Raw genomic sequence first — 20280 nt, 5'->3', positions numbered from 1 at the left:
GTTTGCTGTACAATTCTTCTTGAGTGCTATTTGCATTTCTTGGTTGGTGCCCGCCAGGAAGAATTCTACAGTGGCTCCATATGATGTTGGCTGTTCAAAAGCACTTGGTGTTCATGATCTCAATATAACATTGACTGACCTAATGCTTCAATATACCAGTTATCGTAGATTTGCTAGTGTTCCCTGTTTGTGATTTCCATGTAAGGAAGCTGTAGGCTGGGTGAGCCACATCTGTAAATCTAGTTTGTTCAATTTGGTTTAATTGAAGGCGTTAATGTTTGTTACGGAAGTTAATAAACATGGTGAAAAGCTAAATCATACTTTTCTCTGGTCTTCCTTATTCAATGGGTCTGGCAGACCCAATCCCTTTAATTTTGTATTCTCCTTAAGACCAGTAAGCAAACGCTTACAGCAGACGTTAATGACAACTTTTATCGATTTATTTTTAAGTTCCTTTGCTTACAGCCAACCGTGGAGCTCTAGAATGACCAAATGACCACTGGGTGGCAGTAGCTGCTTACTGTAGATTAGGCTCATGGCCTAGAATAGAAGCTGCTTTACTCAACTACTTCCTTAGGCTGCTCATGCGCCTGGCCCTAGCCTAGAGCATGCTTGTCTCGTTTGAACTATTAATGGCTTATCCCCAGTGACTCATACACCAAACCAGTTCAGCCTAGATGTGAAATGGGTTAAGAATGACACACCTCAAGTGTGTGTCAAAATATATTAGACTACAGTAGATATAAAGTCTGTTGGGCTCCATTTTCCTGGCGGCTGTCTAGATCTGCATCCTACATGCCCATTAATGAATCTAGGCCTGCTCTGCCTAGCACTTTGTTCATAGCAGTAGCTCATCAACTAAAAGAGTTGACAGCCAAATATATTAATAGCATCTATTTATCACAATGCATGAACCATTGGAATTCCACTCCCCAAAAGTGGTAAAAGCCACATTTGAATTATATTCAAGTTGCTACAATTGTTCCAAATGTATTTCCATTTATGTCAAACATGACATGTGCATTAGTTGCTCCTAATAATAAACATGTCTGACAGCCATGCTTTAGGGTAGTGATTACATTGTATTGTGAACGAATAGGAAAAATGGCAAATATGTGATCTAGATAAAGTGAAAAAAACGAATTGAACAACATATAAAAATATAGTAAGACATTTAGGAAATTCACCATATACTTGCTGAAACAATTAGGATACTAGAAACCCTGTTCACCAACAGAATTGACTCATAGCTTGCCATTATTACCAACAGCATTGCTGCTTTTCAAGAGACAACCAAAATATGTGACTGAATGCAGCTGAAAGTCAATAAGGCCTATTGTCGGCATGGCAACAAGCGATGGTCAAATAATTGGTCTAAATTCAGACACAATGGCTATTATCTGGGCACACTACCCTACAAATTGATGGTTACAATATTTTTGGTTAGATCGTCCGAGCATCCGTTTTTAGTATCTGATCTGCTAAGTGAGTACCAAAGCAGATCTTTTATAGAGGCAAAATTATCACCATTTCCCCAGTCATTAATTGCATCACTGCCTATGATGCAAAGCATTCTTACATGGCATCCAAGGTCATGAGGATGAATACTATGTGGTTGTAGGCTATTATTTCCAATTGTATTTGGCTGGCAACCCGTTTTTCTTTTTGCAGACGTAAACAAAAAAGGACCTGTTTACATGATCAGATTTGTTCACCCACAGCCTGGGTGCTTGACAACAGAATCTTAAACAGATTTTCTCAAACCCAATTTGAAAAGATGAGAAGTTTGGTTTAGCAGGGCATACAGACTTATGACAAAATAACCACACAACACTTAATTTCTACTTGTCGCCATGGATATTTGCTGATTATAATAAGGATGGTTTTATGGAATTCATGTTATTTGAATGTGTGTAGGGCTGCTGTATGATAGTATTCATCACATATCAATGTAGGGTAGTTCAGTCATTATTAAATAAGTATATATTTCTACTTATTGACATCTCTTCCCAGCAAAACACTCCTGGAGGTCGATAAACAGACAACACTGTCTACCATTTCATTAGGCTCCATTAGGCTAACAAGCAACTGAGCATTTTGTGTCGCGGATGTTTTTTTTTTCATTTTCAATAAATAGGCTGCAAGGCCTGTAGATAACATTATCTACATGATAGAGGTAGTTGTTTACTAAACACAAGGCAGAACCTTCATTCAGGAGTGACAATTGTTTGTTTTTGTTTTAGCCAGGCCTTTGTCTTAAAAAAAGACTAATCTCGGTTACCCGCCCCATCATGTCTCTTCCTTCCTGTTTATCCAGCGAATGTATTATTGTGACACAAGCCTTACAGAAGACAGCACGTTTATGTTTAGTAGAGGTTGGTTTATACTTTAAGATGGCCTGTCAAGGCAGCAGGATCTAGCAAAGTAAACTGAAACATTTTTATATTGACTTGAATCATGTTTTTATTTTCAAACAAATTTAGCTTCATTAAAATGTACAAAAAAACACATTGCTTCCCCACAATAGGGATACTATATACAAGATTGAGGGGTAGGGAGGGATTGTGAGATACATTGTGAGTAGCAGCAGAAATACGATTTAGTAATTAAAAACAATATTTAATATATTATTCCATCTTTTTGGCTAATGGGAATTTTATTTTATCCATCGTCACAGGTGCCAGGCCTTCTACAGGCCTGTTCAAGAGTAGGCCTACACAGTGTCTCATTATATTCTGTGGAAATTGTAGTTACTTCCACCTTGGCAAGAGCATTAAGCTAGAGATCACATTTCCAACAGGTTTGAACTGAAACACAAAAATACTGGTACAGTTCTGCTTTTGTTCACTTTTTAGGTAAACTGTCTTGTAATCAGGGTGATCCTGCATAATACATTTCACCATGTTTGAAATTATGACATTTCCAACGTCCACTTTCCTTTATCTTATATCTATGCTTAACACATTCAAGACCCTATATACAGCCTGTTTGCTTTGGAATTGTCCCAGGGGGGAACAATAGTAAAATTGTGCATACAACTGCCAGCAGTTAAGTTTAAAGATATGAACAGCCCACTTGAGTTCCATAATAACCATTACATTGAGTTGAGGCTAAGCTAGCTAGCCTCTTCGTCTGTAAGGCCATTGCTTCAGTCAGTGCTCCCATAGTGGTGCCCATTGGAAGGGCTCTCCTGTAAACTGGTATGGGAGATATCCTCCTCTATCACCTCTGGGGACCTGTGTTGTTTGAAAGAGTTTGACACAAACACCACCTGTGGGGGTAATCACAACCAATATTACATTTTAGATATGATGCTTCCTTTTAGCAATATTGTACTGCAATAGTAATGCACACCAAATGCTTTGCAACTATTTTATATTTCTAACATACAAGTATATATCATAAAAAAAATACACATAATCTCAACTTAATCTATAATTGTCTGCTTTAAATGAAACAAATAAAATGTATCTGTGGCCATTTTAGAATTTGTAGAAGAAGTATCTGTTAAATGATACATTAGCCTACCACACATGCCTTGTGTGTATTCAATATCAATCTTTGATCTGAAAACAGTTTCAGTATAGAGCCACGGGGTCATCGTCGTCCAAGGGGGATAAGGGCTGTACTTACAGTGAGAATGGCCACCACGGCTCCCTGCAAGAGGCCAATGAGCACGTCACTCCAGTGGTGCATATAGTCGGACACGCGGGACAGGCCCACATACATGGCTGTGGCCAGCAGGAAGAACTGGATGGTGGGGCGCAGCAACCTGGCCCATTCATACTTGAGTCTGGCCTGGATGTACAGCTGCAGAGCACGAGAGGGACACACAAGAGACACACAGACACCCTTATTGTCAAGCTCTCAATGGACCGTCTATCCGTTGTCTTAGATAAATAAGTGCATACGCTGACAGTGACGATGTGCACATGGGTCACAGCTACAATCTCGTGGAGATGACAAAAAGTCCCCGCAAGAATAGAGCGATATGCTGAACTATACATCCCTATACATTGGCTCTTAATGGAGCGGCTATGGGTTCTAGTAGGTAAGAAGAAAGTAGGCTCAATCGAACTCAATTAAAAAACAATTTACATTTTTATAGGATTTTATTGTAATTAATACATACTCATGAATATTATATTTAATTTAGGCCAAGTCCAGTCTGCTGGAGCAGTGGTTCTCAACCTTTGACTTTAGGTGTATGACTAAATTGTCACCAAGACCTTTCAAGGACCACCTCATATGAAATGGTAAAGAAATGATAAGAACACATGCAACACCCCCTACATACTCAACTATATAAAAAAAAATGCAATTGTAATAATGACAAGCCATATATAATATGTACTGAACAATATTTATCATATATTTCATTTCAATCATGTATATTATTTTGACTATTATTTTTTATTATCCATTTCAAGAATAAAATCCCAGGCACCACTGCAGTACCCTCACATATCACCAGTCGTACATGTATCAAAGGTTGAAAAACACTGTGCTAGATAAATTCTATCTATCTATCTATCTAAATTCTTTCTATTCTGTACTAAATTCTTCACACTGCAGCCTTAAATTAATAAATGTGTACTACTTACTGCCAGAAACAGCATGCAGTACATGGAAAAGGACGAATGACCAGAGTAGAAGGAAAGTCTGTAAATAGGAGACGAGAGAGAGAAAACAAATGAGAGTGAACAAACAATGTATTAACACAAAAAGCTTCTTTCACTCCACAGGAAATAGCGACTCAGCCTTACTCAGGTGAAACTTACACAAAGGCAGCTGCAGAGTAGTGCTAAATTATGGGGTTATGTACTATATGAGCACAATGTTGGGCAGGGCCGCCGCTCCCCATAGGCAGAGTATGCAGAGCGCGTAGGGCCCCAAGTACCTGCCAGGGCCCCCCAAAATGAAGGTTGCTAACAGGCCCACCATTGTTATTTCTTAATTTTGTACCCTATCCTTCAATTCGGGCAAACTACATGTGTTTACCTTATATATAAAAAGAGTCCCCCCCCTCTCTCAGCGCAGTTTTTCTCATTCTCATTCAAACATATCTACGGTCAACAATGGGACAAGAACGCTTAAGTGGCACATAGGGTGTCTATGATGACTTGATTAGCGATTTTGCTGCCAGGAAAAGTCATCGTGCATCTTTGTAAAGCCTCCTGCAGCTGCTGAGAATGCACACGCAATTTAGTATTGCACACTATCCGACAGGAGTTCAGCATAGTGTAGTATAGTGTAACTATTTTGATTAGGACAATACTGCACTTTGAGGTCGTTTTTGGGTGTGTGAAAAATAGTTGTTATAGATGTTTTAATAACTTCCTTTCATAACTTATTCATGTGCATAATTATTTCATCTTTCATCTTCGGAGCTTGCGGTTGTTATTATATTGTAATGCTGCTGTTAAAAAAGTTTTATGTATTACTTTTTTACCAGGTTTATTACCTCGCTTCGACTTCCTGCTCCTGGTCTCCTGTACATGTGAAGTTCTCGATGTATCCTCCAGACTTGCAGTTGATCTTGTCCCAAACAGGATTACACGCAGCCAGGTAGTGTGGGCGTAGCCGACCGATGGTGGCTTTGGCTATATCCGTCAGCGACATGGTGGCCAAGGCTCCAAAAACACAGCTCCCCACACCTCTGTAAATGCTTTCCATGTAGGACATCCCGTTGACGAAGGCCCGTTTGGCTTTGAGGCGAGACATGTAGACGGTGAGGCACTCGCCACAGATGATCTGAAAAGGATAGAGTGTGAGCCGTGCTTCCCAAGTCAGGAGTTAGTGTCCGATAGGTAGCAGTATACAAAATATAAATGGGAGGTAAGCAGGGAAAGACTTGAAAAGAAATGAAAGACTCAAAATAAATATGATTTATTTTAGTGTGGTATGAACAGTAGGGGATGGGGTAGGTTGATACAATAGTTTTTGAATCATGTGATGTGATGAAATAAATATATACATTGTGTAGTTTGTGAAGGTTAAAAAAATGTGCTGTTACAGCTAATGACACCTGTACCTGATCAGCAATCAGGCCAAACATAGCTTAAATATGCCAGCAACAGAGTCCATGTCCTCTCTCTTTTTGCTCTCTATCTAGCTAGCTTACGGGCTGTTTTCTTTTAATGAGAGCTCAATCGATGCTGATACACAATGACAAAAATCGTACATGCACATCTTACACATTCATCCCATACACCATTGAACCTATCCTGTGAACAGCGGTCACTCACCACGATCAAGGTGAATGGGATCATGACCCCCCCCAGGAGCTCGTAGGGGATGGTCTCCTCTTTGAGAGGGTACCTGATGCTCTCATCGTTGCAGAAGAAGCCCCGTTTGAATGGGCTGTGTTGAGGGGTAATGATGAAAAAGGGAAGCCCCACTAGAAGAACAACGAGAAAGGAGCGCATGTTTATGATATGAAACAACAATATACCAATGTCCAAAGGTCTATCAGAATGAGACGTACATTTGAGGTCACTCAGGATCCCGTGGCTCTCTACAGGAGACTGTAACTCTTTTTTTTTTTACTTTGTTTATATGTTCATTCATATAAACACATTTATATCTATTCATAGATAGAGATTGATAGACTGTATACATATGGATCTATTGTCAGGCTGTACAAATAACTGCTTACATTGAACTCGGGCCAAGCATGTGCCCGAGTTCAATGTAAGCAGTTATTTCTCTCTTTCTTCTGGCTCCCTTTGTGAGCTTGAACTTTGCAAAAGCACTGGGCAACGTGTTGAGTATAAACCATTGTTATGATACTCATCTCAAATGGGAAATTGGCAATTTGTGGTTTGGAGCGACCATGCAAAGCCCAAACATCATGGATATTTAGAATAGTACTTGACAGTCTAGTTGAATAGAGAAAATACAAATCGAGAAAGAACATCTAAGAACAAACACAATGAAATGCCTTCAATGTGAGTTTCAAGTTTTTGGCTTAATTTCATGTCATATTCCTTCCTTGGCACAACAGGTTGCAGGGATGGATGTCACTACTTTGACCACTTAATGAGCTCATTTAAAAACGTCTGAACACCTTGTTCTGTGTTTACAATGAAGGAATGTTTCTGATACCTGTAAACACTTGTTGCAGGTGTGCCTGTGAAGTTTCAGGGTGTGTTAAATCATCAAATATGTTGCCAAACCATGTGATATCACAGCCACTCCCGTTCGAGCAATTATTTATTTAATATAATAAGCTTTAACTTGGAACTAGGATCCATTAAAACCGACACCGGCTCTGGGGTGTACATTTACATAACTGTCCTGTCCCCTGTGTAGGCCTACCATAGCGACATAATAAGTTATAACCTTGTTAGTTAAGGCAGTTTCCCAATTGGAAAATATCCTTAAAACTGACTTATAACCAATATTATTACAACATATTCAATGTCACAATGTAGGCCTATTTTGTCATCATCCCCATGAAGGTCCATTTCTCCAAAAAAGGAAACATGACATTTGATGTCTGTTTTATAAAGTATTATTGTGGCTACACCTAAAAAGGTTATAGCCTTCATTTTGTGAATAGCCTACTATATAAAAAACTTGGCTGAAGTACAATGATACTATGTTTCGCCATGAGGGTACTTCTATGTGGGCCAAGCCTACAGCCCAGTGTAATGGGGGGGAAATTGGAAAAAAGTGCTTATTATAGGCGTCTTAAGTCAAATAGCCGAATAGGCCTGCCTGCCTAAATCCATAACTTATTCGCAGTTTAATATACCGACAGAAGTGAAACACTTTCTTTACATACCCAGAGCGAGGCAAGTAATGTCGATCAAGATGAGTGTGATCCTTCCAGCTTTAAACATGTTGAGTCTTCTCAAAGACTGTCTGGAAAATAAAAGTCGCGTCCTGAGTGATCGACAGCAGCCGGTTCGTCCAGAGAAGAGGATAGAAATACTATCGGTCTTAGCTATTCGTGCAAAAATGTCGAGCAAATGTAGTCATGGTCAGCTTAAATACTTCCTCATACTTAATTTCTTTCCTATACAACAAATATGTCCCTATGTTGTGTTGTATACTTCCCTATAGCCTACAACAAAAAATGCCAAATACTATCCACTGTACTAACTACGTCTAGTCTAAAATCACGCTATAAAAATGTACTCTATCGTGCCCCCATTGCGGATGTCCACACACGAACTAAAACTATACGGCTGCCTTCCGCGTATCGTCGGTCTACATCTAGAGATAATCACGGCTGGGATTACTACTGACTCGGAGACCGCTGAGCGGGACCACAGGATCGCACCATGCGCTGACTCCTCCCATTTAACTCGCACCGTAGTAGAGGTGTAGCCTATACGTCTCCATCATAGGTCGTTCTGTCGCTATACATAGATGAGCACAACGAGAGTATTCGTTATCCTTTCAATCTAGACGATTGACCGCATACTATTGTGGTGTCTTGGTAAGGCCGTGCATTGTCTTTAGAATTTTTTTTCTTTCTTTCTTTTTCTTTTCTTTATGTTTGTTTATTATTGGACATAATGAACCACTAGAAGTAGGCCCTGGTATAGCTATGGCTCTACTGGAAGTCAAATATCAACATGTCAATTAAAGTAGAGTCGCTAGATCATTGATTGGCGTATTTTTTTGTTTATTTATACAATTATGCAGGCTATGTATGTAAACTAAACAATATAAACATAATTTATCTAAATTAATGAAAATTAGATCGTCAATTCAAGTTTGAGAGTTGTATAGAGTGTAGTGGTTACTGTTGTAAAACAAGTAACAAAGTAAACAAATCACCTGTTTATAATGCTAAAATATTTAATTCCTCAGTCAGTGTAGAGTTGTTAGAAGTTCACAGAAGTTCATAGAAGTTCATAGAAGCATGTTTAATTTACAGGAAAATCTGACAAAAATAATTTCACAATTTCATCACAATTTGATCCATTTGGTCCACAGATCATGGGTGTACTTTGAGACCGAAGTATAACATCCATTGCCTCAACTCCTTTGGTTTTGAGCTCTCAAATGGTCCTCAATCTGTTGCTTGAAGAACAGCTCCCCCAAGCGGCCATGCGAGGCCTCGCTCAAGGCCTTGGTCTGCATACACATCTTATACTTATCCGGAGTCAACTCATCCGCACAGTGCTTCTCATGCCAGAAGTGAAAGAGGCCACGCGAGGGTGAACGAATCACCATGAGTTTGCTGTGAAGATACTTCCTGTATAGATGCACGTCCTCCAATCCCCAGCCTTTGATGCTCCGATCGAACCCACCTACCAGGAAGCAGGTTAACAAATGTTAGTTCTGATTAGGGTCCATAGACATGTGACCGTCAACAACAGTCTAAGTTATATACGTTACCTATGTTGAGGAAATCAGATCGGTACTGGCACGTCATACCAAAACCAAAATCCCTCCAGAATCCTGTGTCCTTTTGTATCACCTGTTTGAAATGACAATGTGTAACGTTAAATACTAGTAAAATACAATACTAATTCAATGTCACTTACTTACTAACCCACTTTCTCTTGCTCACTCACTCACTTAATCCCACCTACCTACATACATACACTCACTCACTCACCCATTTAGCCAGTCACTTACACACACTTGACAACTCACTCACATAGATACTCGCTCACTTACTTTCTCATCCACTCCCTTAACCACCCACCCTCACCCTCGCTCCCTTTCTTACTCACTCACCCATCCACTCCCTCCCTCCCTCCCTCCCTCCCGCCCTCCCTGACTGAGACCCACCAGTTGCTGTTCGATAGGGGGGGGCTGTGTCAGGTTGCTGTAGATGAGGGATGGGTTGTACTGGCTGAAGAGCACTGGGTAGTAGACCTTCTTACCTAGAAACAAACACCATAGCGTCAAACACCCCTGCCCCCAAAAACAGTATGTTGTGTATGCAGACTTGTCTGCCATTTTCACGCACTAGAGCTGTATGGAATGGGAACAGTTGAACACATTCTAAATCAATACAATAGATTTGTTCTGCACACATTTGTTTCAACCGATATGAATTGAAGCCGATATGTAATGAAAACTGATTTGAAATGTAGGCAACAGAATAAATCGAATTGTCTTGAGGTCATTGCATCATGAATTTATCAATAGTGGTCACAGGTAAATATTATGCTTTAAAGGAATTAACACAACTAGTTCATACCAACCTTTTTCATGCCATCAACCGATATCATACATTTTGGCCAATACATATTGGTGCATCCTTACTTCCAACCATAAAATGACTGTTCCATCCTTTTCTGCTCTCATACAACTGTAGTGGCTGTGTCAAACCTCACTCTCTAGCACGGTCCCTTACTTTGCATTTTACTCAAGCTGTCAGTAGGTCAAGACATTTAGACTATGTGTATCCATCTCCAGTTTAATTCTAAGCCTAAATCCAGGCCTAAAGCCAGGTGTCCAAGCAGCTTCTCACCGGGTTCTGCGTTGAGTCTGCAGGAGGTTAAGAAGTCCGGGGTGAAGAGGATGTCCACGTCGCAGAAGAAGAGCAGAGCGTTCTGGCTCCTCTTCCAGGCCCGGGCCCCCACCTCCAGGCCCCGGCCGCGGGAGAACTCCTCGTTCATCTGGATCAGTGTGAAGTTACGGAACCGAGTTTCCCTGGAGGAGAGAAGGGGGGGGATGGGCCTTGCTGTTAGCCACAAATAACCGTCATCATTAACCAATCAATTTAATTTCCAAACACAATCTAACTTATGTTTGAATAAATTTGAAGCTAATTTGATTTAATCATGGGTACATCAATCTGGAATATATACAAGGAAAATACATACATTTATCTCACTCTAAGTCTCTTAATGTCTTCAAAATAGCTTGGTTAAAATATCTATTAGCCTGATGATAATCACTTATCTGCATACGTTTGCTAAACTTGCCAATAGGAAAAGAAAAAAGAAGAAAATTGAATAAGAAAGTCAGTGGATTCACATAGGACTTTCCTGTTATGCTTTGCATGCTGGACATTTTCCCATGTCTCAAACGCCCGAGGCATCAAAAGATTAGCTGATTAAGACAAACCGCAATTTATGAAGAAAATATGCTAATATTTTCTCTCTCTCTCTCTCTCTCTCTCTTTTATTTTTTTAACGCCATATTGGAAAAGATCTGCAATGCAGCAAAGAGACCTCTCTATTTGTGAAATTGTGGTTCTTCAGTAGTACATTTTGTGTCTTTACAGTCCACAAAACTATGATAAACAGAGCGTATTCTGCCATTGTTTTCAATTTGGTTTTACCTTTCCATGAATTTGACCTCCCTTTAAAATCTGACAAATGTACAAAAATGAACAAGGCCTGACATTTTTGAGTGTGTTAAGTGTGAAGCTATTTCCAGTGGTGTCATGTGTTACGCATGGAGGTGATAAGGGGGCCGCTGTTGTCTGCTTGTCTATTAGATGTCACGCTGCTTGTCATTTGTTGAGTGTTACCTAGTGGTCTGGTCCAGGATAGCTTTCACCTGGTCGATCTGATCCCGACCAAAGTACACCACAGTGAGGTGGACCACGTTATCTTGATTAATGCACACCTTTCTGGGAAGAAAGACACACATACACACACACACACACTCCCTAAGAACACTCAATCAAGACAACACAACATCATACTTTCTTTATTATATTTGATGCATTTTTCTTCTCTGAGACGTATCTATTGCTGTCTGTTCACTCGTTACATCATGTCACTGAAAGAAACGCGCCCGTACGTGTGAGATATGAAACCACGTTGATCATTCACTCGCTGGGACCTTTGTAATACCTGAAGTTGCCCATGAACTGTCTGAAGGCGGCGGCCCTCTTGGAGAGGGGCAGGACGATGTTGATGAGCATGTTGGCCGTGTCCACCCTCTCGCTCGTCACCTTCATCACGGGGCCAAAGGGCCGGAAGAACACAAGCCGGGTGAAGTCGTGCACACCCCCGCCTTTAAACAGCATCTCGTACACCGTGCCCCGGTCCCTCTCTGTACGCGTCAGCCCTGTGGATGTTCCACACAGAGGGAGACTTAGGGCGTTTGTAAAGGAGAGAGAGCGAGAGAAGGGGGGGGGGGGGGACACAGAGAGAGGGGGGGGGGGGGGGGGGGGGAGACAGAGAGAGAGAGAGAGAGAAGAGAGAGAGAGGGGGAGAGAGACAGAGAGTGCAAGAGCAAGAAAAATGGCATGCATATTAACTAACCCTTGCTCATTTGACTGATATAGTCTGACACAATGGTGCCATTGAAAGGAAGGAAAGAGAGAGAGAGAGAGAGAGAGAGAGAGAGAGAGGGTTAGGGTCTAAACTGTAAAGTTAGAGGTTTGATCCACAGCCAATCTGTAGGCATCTTTGAGCAAGAGGCCTCACCCCTAGCTGCTCCCTAACACAGCAGATACCTACTTCTGAGTTATTTCAGTAGGTTGAACCAAAATCACTTCATGACTCTCACCTTGGAGGAAGTCCGACGGAGCATATGTGCGCTTCCCCGTGGTGATGTCGCTGTGCTGGTGGGGTCCGTTGAGGACGTGGAGAGCCGTCTCCAGAGTGGTTAACAGCTCGTCCCTCCGGTCCTTCCTCACAGGCCTCTCCTCCGGGTGTCTGGTCAGCCCTGTCTCCAGTTGGTACACCCTTATAAGGGCAACAGAACCATCCCCACCACAGTGATATTAACATGTATGGAGTATGGAGCTGTCGCCACAATGTCCCTAATGAACCATGACAATAAACTTGAAAAAATTTAAATATGGTCAGACTTAACGTAACAACTCTACAGATCAAATATGTGGTGTGGGTGCGGTCGATGGCTGGTTTAAGCAGCCTCATCTGGCCCAACACAGACAGTTTGGACTAATGACCCAGGTGGGGTTGTATACCTATAAGGCATTTGGTAATCAAGGCGCACAGGTTAAGCCAGCCACCACTATACACACTCGCTCTTGCCAGCACGAAATACCTGCTCTACCGGTAACATTTCTCCCAACACTGCAATAAACAGATTTCAACAACATCTACCTGTTTCCTGGTGTGGGAGGAGCCCGTAAAGCCACTTAGGTGGCATGTGGGAGGTGGCATGTGTTGTTTCATACTAAAAATTAGTAAACACAGAAAAGGTGATAATCTGATATCAAAAGACCTAACATAACTTGTGATTTGGACTGAATTATTTGTCTCTCTGAGAATAGTAGTCAGAATTTCCAGAACCCATTGGGGATGTATGCAAAAAAATTGGATTCCAGTTTATATTTAGAACATGTCATTGATCCAACGGTGCTGGTGGGACCAGGTTAATAAGACGCCAACGTGTCACCACAGACAGGAGGTCCTTCTGCACTCACCGACGCAACGTGAAGGTGTCAAAGGGGATGACCGCATACTCGCTGGAAAACTTCAGACCTGCGCTCACCTCCGCTTGGTTCAGCTGGGAGCGGAAGAACTCCTGGAGGAATACGAGGCCGTTATCGACAGTGACTCACCGTGAATTCAGATACAGGTCATTAAGGAGCAGCTTGGTGTTGAGGACATCCAGCTAGGGAATGCATACAGGGAGGTTTGGAACTGGGGATCGAACCGAGTGCCTTCAGCTGGGTGGCGGTTCCCCAGTGGAATTTGAATATACATTTAGGCGATTTTGCTGACGCTTTTTTCTAAAGCAACGATTCATTCACACATTCACACACCGACGGCGGAGTCAACCACGCTCCTGACAGCCAGCTCGTCAGGAGCAGTCAGGAGCTTGCTCAGGGACACCTCGACACTCAGCTAGGAGGAGCCGGGGATCGAACTAGCAGCCTTCCGGTTACCAGTCAATCCCGCTCTACCTCCTGAGCTACTGTCGCCCCTGCAATATGATGCAACATTCATCATGACGGCTTCGGTTGGAGGCCCGTTTCCCAGTGGTTAGAGTTCTCAGAGGCCTGGCTGTACAGTATCTACATGTCTCTGTACTCTGGGCTGGGGTTCTCACCTTCAGGTCGTTCTGTTCGGGGGCTTTGTGGAGGCTCTCCAGGCCCAACGGGAGGATCCCCTTGGTCTTGGCCCTCTCCAGGGACTCCTGGAGCTGCTGGGTCCGCTCCTGGAGCGCGTCCTTCAGCTGGGCTATCTGCTTGGTCAGGCTGTTGATGTAGTGCCGATGAGAGTCCTCCCTCTCTTGCAACAAGGCCATGTACCCCTCTTTGCTGTGGGCCCCTCCGGCCCACAGCAGAGATTGCTGGTTGGGGCCCACCGTGGGTCTGCAGGCCAGGATGTAGACCAGGCCGAGGCAGCAGCAGAGGAGGACTCCGAAGCCCCCGATGCGCCCCACCAGGGCCAGCAGCCAGCGCTTGAACATGATCGTCACAGCTCCCGTCAATCGGGTATTCTCCAAACAGTGGAAGGCCAGGGGAGGGGGCTTATTGCGTCGATGTCATGTATGTGAGCCCAGGTATGAGTATACTAATGATCGATTCGGGGGACTTTAAAAGTGTGTTTTTTCAAGTGACGTCCCATAGTTCTTCGGGCCTCGGTTTGTTTCCTTTTGTTGATTCTCATTCAACTCTCAGAAGAAGTCACTGAACTGCCACTGAACAAGCCCAGGTGCATTGAATTTGACCCTTCCAAATGGTTAATTCATACTTTATGTTCGGTAGCAACATAGTAGAGAGCACAGATCATCCTTTATTGGTGATAAGGAGAAAAGAAGAAAAATATCATGAATTAAAATATATTACCAGATAAATATAGTCATAGTCATAAGCATGTGTTGCTCATTTCCAGATTGATATATACACTATATATAAATAAGTATATATAAATCTATCCAGACTGTGAATACTATTCAATGCACTATGAAACTATGTTACCCAAAGATATTGGCAATAGTTTGAGAAATGTACTCTATTTTTGCCTTTTTTCAGCAGTAAATGGTTGATCACAGTTAGAATTCGCACATGTAAAAGACGTGACCTTATATTGACTCTGCATGCCACGACGTTAAAGAAGGAAGAAACAGAAACAAGCCTTACTCTGTCCTTCCCCTCTGCCTGTGTATGTGTGTGTGTGTGTGTGTGTGTGTGTGTGTGTGTGTGTCTTTGTGTGTGTGTGTGTCTGTGTGTGAGGAAATGTGTGTGTGTGTGTGTGTGTGTGTGTGTGTGTGTGTGTGTGTGTGGGTGGGTGCACTATACCAGAGTGAGGGTTTACTCACAGCACAGATGGCTCTTTTATTGCTCAGGTATAAGCTGATCTCATGAAAGACTTGCTTATGTTTCCAGGTCCACCCAAGTGATGGCTGCCTCTGTGTCCATGTGTGTGTGTGTGTGTGTGTGTGTGTGTGTGTGTGTGTGTGGCTGTGGGTGTGATGTGGGTGTGTGTCTGTATGTATGTATGTGTGTGTGTGTGTGTGTGTGTGTGTGTGTGTGTGTGTGTGTGTGTGTGTGTGTGTGTGTGTGTGTGTGTGTGTGTGTGTGTGTGAACATGCACATGAATATGCATGCTTGCTGGGACATATGTTTTTATAGACATCCATGAACACATCTCTTCCCCATCTCAAACAGTATCGAGCAAAGGGTCTCATACTGGCTTTAAACAATTGTTTAAACCTTCATAAATACAACAAGCCAGGAATACATTAATATTGTGCTAAAATCCCTGCAATTTCAATATGATTTGCTATGCTATTGTTTGTAATCACGCATCTTAGGTGTAACACATGCAACTAAGGCTTTTTCTGTATCAAATATTAGTCAGACATGTTCAGCTAAATATGTAACCAAGCGATGGATCTCATCAGAGCACCAGTGCAGAATACCAATGTAGTGCACTGATTCTTTACTGCATTTCCATGCACTTCTCAAGACACTTGTGAAGCGCCTGTGATAGACATTAATCTCTTTCTGATGTATAAAAGATGATACAAACTCACCGCAGGTTCTTCAGCTGATATTTCAGAGATGCGCCAGTGTCCAAAAAGTTTGTATTACTCTATCGATTACATCACATTTCTTAGTTGCTTCTCTTGGATCACCAATTAATTATCCTATGAATCACCATTAGGGATTTAGAAAACTACCATGCGGCAAATCTTCTGTCTTCATCTCTCTTCAGTGCCTTTTATCTCTTTCTCTCTCTATACATCTCTACCTCTATCTCTCTTTCACACTCTCCCTCCTTCTCTCTCTCCCATCCTCAGACTCTCTCTCTCCCTCTCCCTCTGACTCTCTCTCTCTGTCTCTCTCTCTCTCTGACGCTCTCTCTCCTTGTCTCTCTGTCTCTCTCTCTCTCCTCACCCTTTGAGAATCAAAAGGAGAGTTTCAGACTTTCTCATCAGGAAGCTCCGCCCTCTTTCTCACTTTCAGTGAGCGTGATCCAGTGCTGGCCCCAACCCCTCCCGCCATCTGCCTCCATCTCCAGCTCCCCATGCAGAGTCTTCACAGGCTCCGGTAGGCCCTAAACTCTAATTAGAAGGCAATGCATGTACAGTGAGAGGAAATGCTCTTCTGAGTTTGACGCTCGACCACCTGCAATCTGCCGAGGACAAATAGCTAGGTAGCGTCGGGATCCCTCTAACAGGAAGAGACCCTCCACATTTAATGAGGCGGAATACAGTGTGACTCTAGTGTACAGTGTGATACATGGGACTTTTTTGTTGCACCAAATCTATCAACTCCTTATTTAATGAATATCTTTGGAGCTCGCTGTTGGTGATCAAGTGTTTAATTACATATTATTGTTATTAAGCCTTTTAAGTTGAGAAATGGACATAATAATGAATTTAAGATAACATTTAATATCAAAAACAGAAGTCTGTCTAACATGAAGTGACACATACCTCTTCAATGTGTCACTTATATTGTTATAGGACAATCGCCATTTTAGAGGTTGTTTTTTCTATAATAGGATAGGTAATGCCATACAATAGGGGTACATTAATTAACCATTAATAAACATTATGCAGATAGACCTACATTTATCAAACAATTAATGGTCAAGTTCTAAATTGCTTATGGGGTTATAACTAATGTAATTTTGTTCAGGTTAACTATCATAAAGTCTGTTGCTAGAACTAGAATACCTAACTGTAGCACAAGCCAATAAGATTCCAGAATAAAACCGAAACTTTATGTACAACGTTCTACCTAATGGTGGCGCCAAAACAAAGACAAAAATGGAGAGACTGATTACCAGACAACTGAATTTATTATTTTTCAAAATTGACAGTATATTTACAGCCTTTAGATTACAAAATATGGAATGTAGACTGGACCCGCTTATGTCTTAAAAATGTAACACGTTATTGGCAGAAAGGTCAATAGATATACATGTGACTATTAACTAAAGTGTATGTGCCAATCTGGATCATGGTTTGGGGCATTTGTGCTCAATTTAGGCAGTGCTTGCGTACAATTTTCGAAAACAGGAAAATCACCGAAACCTTACAATGAGAGAATTCCAAAACAGCAACAACCAACACAACAATAATTCCACTGAAAATATCTGTGTGAAAAAAAGTGGTGTTTAGTATAATTGCCTCCAAGACACTCTCCAAAAACACTGCTAAAGTGCTATGCTTTCGTGAAATCCTTATAGAGAATAAGGATTTAGAGTTATTACCACACCCTCAGTTCTGAAGCTGCTATGGTGTCTTCGAAAAAATATATTTTTAAACTGGTTGAGAACACAAGCATGGCTGCATTAGTTTCTTTTTAGTGACTTCAGAGTGATACACATACAAAACATCAACACAGTTCACCTTAAACAAAAGTGAAAACATGGTATTGCAAATTCAGTCAACAATGCTACAACAACAAAACCAAAACATGATTCATTAGTTGGAGAAATCCCAGAGGTAATGAACTGAAACTGTAACAACTGTAAGATAGATTAAATGAAACCAGGGCACTATTATGGGTTATCCAACTTCTTTTTTATACAGAATGGTAACGTTGGTTTATCAGACAAGTAATTATTTTAATACCTTCAGCTTCCACGGATCGAACCTACAGGATATTGAATTTGTAATCAATAACCGTTTATTTAATCACGTAAAACAGTGATCAATGGTAACATATCGCTTTTAACTACACCTGTTAGCTTTAACTTGAGCATTTTGGACTTGGCTAAATGTTAGACGTATGAATAGCTTTGGTCTATTGCGATAACCACAGTTAATTCTTCATGTTTTAACAGGCTAAATATAGATCCCTGCTTGCCTTGACGGCTCAGTGCTGTCCGTTTTTTGTTGTTGTAGAAAGAACACAAGAAGAGCCAGAAGAATCCACTTGGCACTGATTCCAAATTCCCTTCAAAGAAAAAACGAAAGGAGGAGTACTAATACTTTGTTTTGTTGTTTTCAAGTAAACAATCAAGATCATTATCACATCAAATTGATGCTATCAATTCAGCAGCCACACTCTCACACACCAGATCAATGGCAATGCCAACAGTCATTCCTTCACACAGTTTCCACGTAAAGTCCATATAAAACATGAAAAAGGTGCCTGTCCTTCACAGCATCACTGCCACCCCACTTAGACCAAAATACAAGAGCGTAGAGTTAAGTTGAGAGAACTAATGGGATAAAAATGGAAACAAGAATATAGGGGGGTGCAGAAGGAACATTTCTGTAGCGTGACATGTGGGTGGCTTGTGTTAAATCGCTCAGACACCACCATGTATGATGTCGCCATCTCAGGGCTGGTTGCTTGGCAACAACAGCCCTCCGAGTCATTCTTCTTCCAGTGGTAACTAGGTTACCCCCGACTCACCATAGCGTTCATGTAGTGCTGGGCAATTTTTTTTGTTTTGTTTTACAACACAAGTGTTCTGTCGCCTGTTGACGGCTGGCAAACACTAGCTGGTGTGTCCTGGCACGCTATTCCTCCCCAAGCCTGGTTGAAGTGTGTTATACCAGCTCATCCAGCAGGGTGCCGATGCTGTGGTGCTGCTCTGGAGGGCCAGAGATGGGCTTGTTACACATGGGGCAGACGCAGCGAACCTCCAGCCACTTGACCAGACACCTGAATCATGAAAGGGCACAGAACACAGACAAGTCACGACTCGACGCTAGTAAGAAGACGAGAGAGAAGGCATACGAAGCATAAAAACACCTCATACTCATATACATACATACCCTAAACTCTAACCCCTGATCATGATTCCTTCAACTCCCGCTCACCCATCACAGAAAAACATCTGACTCTTGGTGTGTGACTTGACTCAAATTAAAGCTCCTCGTTCATACATTTAGAGTTGATTTGCATGATTTACTGAAATGGGTTATGCATCGTCATGGTTATGCATATTATTAAAACGGCATATGGTGATATGCACAATCACCAGACTGATTGGTGAACACAGCAAGTCAATGAGGTAATTGTAGACGTTATATATATATATATATATTATGTTATTATTGCTATGACATTAACAGTCTAGGTGAAGAGGCAGGTGAGGGGCACATGGACAATACCTGACTCTCAAAACCGAAACCGAAATAGAACTATTGAGTTTGACTTAGGAATACAATTGTGTTTTCCAAAGCCCAACGAGGACCCTCCAGGTCAGATACATTGCATCCACAACAGACTGTGTAGGCGGGTTGTAGATTGTAGATGTGAGCCAAAGCAGAAGAAATCTAATCTTAGGACTTCTTGGCCGTGAAAATGTGACACAAGATGGAACCCAACTGTAGTGAAAACAAATTGAATAGTGATCACATGGCTGAAGGATGACCCTCCGTCGACGTGTCTACCCGTACTCACTTCCTGTGGAAGGCATGTTGGCATGGCAACACCCCCAGCTCATCTTTCACTTTGAAGTCCTCCAAGCAGACGGCACATGTCTGCTGTGGGAGGAAAGGAGATGGAGACGAAGAGAGGGGCAGAGAGAGGTATACAAAGAGAGAGACATAGAGAGAGAGGGAGAGAAATCAAAAGTGGGAGAGAGATCAAGAGATCGAGAGAGAGAGAGAGAGAGAGAGACTTGTCAGGACCTTTGAGTCATTTCTTTTGTACTATTCATTATTTTTTGTTCAACATCAAATCATTATTTGGTGCTTTTTCTTACCCCATGGAGATTTAACTTTTTGGGATCTCCCTTTAGAACGACCTGCAAAACCAAAAAGTAAAAATACAGTTTGAGAAAAATTAAAACAAGCTTCGCCTTGCAGGACTGAAATCATGGATTGAAGAGTGGTCATAGCCGGGCTCACCTCTCTGTATCCAAACCGCTCACTCTGGGCCTGGTGTCGTAATTTGCTGTTGGTAGATAAACAGTGAATATGAATATGAATGGAATTTATTATTTATCTTACTAT

The 20280-nt window shown here is 41.8% G+C and overlaps 3 protein-coding genes across 4 annotated transcripts in view; all 3 read right to left on the bottom strand.

Moving 5' to 3' along the window:
• Positions 1–2522: 2522 nt before the first annotated feature.
• On the bottom strand, positions 2523–8192 carry LOC311343048 (phospholipid phosphatase 1-like). The gene is made up of 6 exons (XM_084467904.1): positions 7790–8192; positions 6249–6400; positions 5465–5754; positions 4605–4662; positions 3634–3810; positions 2523–3271 (listed from the first exon to the last, which is right to left on the bottom strand). The coding sequence occupies exons 1-6, from the start codon at positions 7845–7847 to the stop codon at positions 3149–3151; spliced, it is 858 nt and encodes a 285-aa protein (XP_084324030.1). The 5' UTR covers positions 7848–8192; the 3' UTR covers positions 2523–3148.
• An 802-nt stretch (positions 8193–8994) lies between these two features.
• On the bottom strand, positions 8995–14319 carry LOC311342861 (chondroitin sulfate N-acetylgalactosaminyltransferase 1-like; the record flags this gene model as incomplete). The annotated part of the gene is made up of 9 exons (XM_084467697.1): positions 8995–9269; positions 9358–9439; positions 9757–9851; positions 10445–10626; positions 11453–11554; positions 11781–11997; positions 12442–12620; positions 13328–13428; positions 13957–14319. 9 exons carry the CDS (start codon positions 14317–14319, stop codon positions 8995–8997), a joined length of 1596 nt encoding a protein of 531 aa, XP_084323823.1.
• A 2850-nt stretch (positions 14320–17169) lies between these two features.
• The window catches only part of rnf122 (ring finger protein 122), a 12284-nt gene continuing 9173 nt past the window's right edge, over positions 17170–20280 (bottom strand). Inside the window, exons 3-6 of one of the 2 annotated variants that reach the window (XM_084467845.1) lie at positions 20176–20221; positions 20031–20072; positions 19727–19809; positions 17170–18982 (exon numbers count right to left, since the gene is read on the bottom strand). In XM_084467845.1, the coding sequence (XP_084323971.1) occupies positions 18868–18982; positions 19727–19809; positions 20031–20072; positions 20176–20221 (286 nt within the window). In that variant the 3' untranslated portion in view covers positions 17170–18867. The remainder of the gene's footprint in view (positions 18983–19726; positions 19810–20030; positions 20073–20175; positions 20222–20280) is intronic. The other variant, XM_084467846.1, reaches the window with a different exon arrangement.

This window comes from Micromesistius poutassou (assembly GCF_964030765.1).
Source record: "Micromesistius poutassou genome assembly, chromosome: 5".
Classification (NCBI taxonomy): Eukaryota; Metazoa; Chordata; class Actinopteri; order Gadiformes; family Gadidae; genus Micromesistius; species Micromesistius poutassou.
Note: the sequence above shows the minus strand (reverse complement) of the source record. Positions and strands in the feature narration are given on the sequence as shown.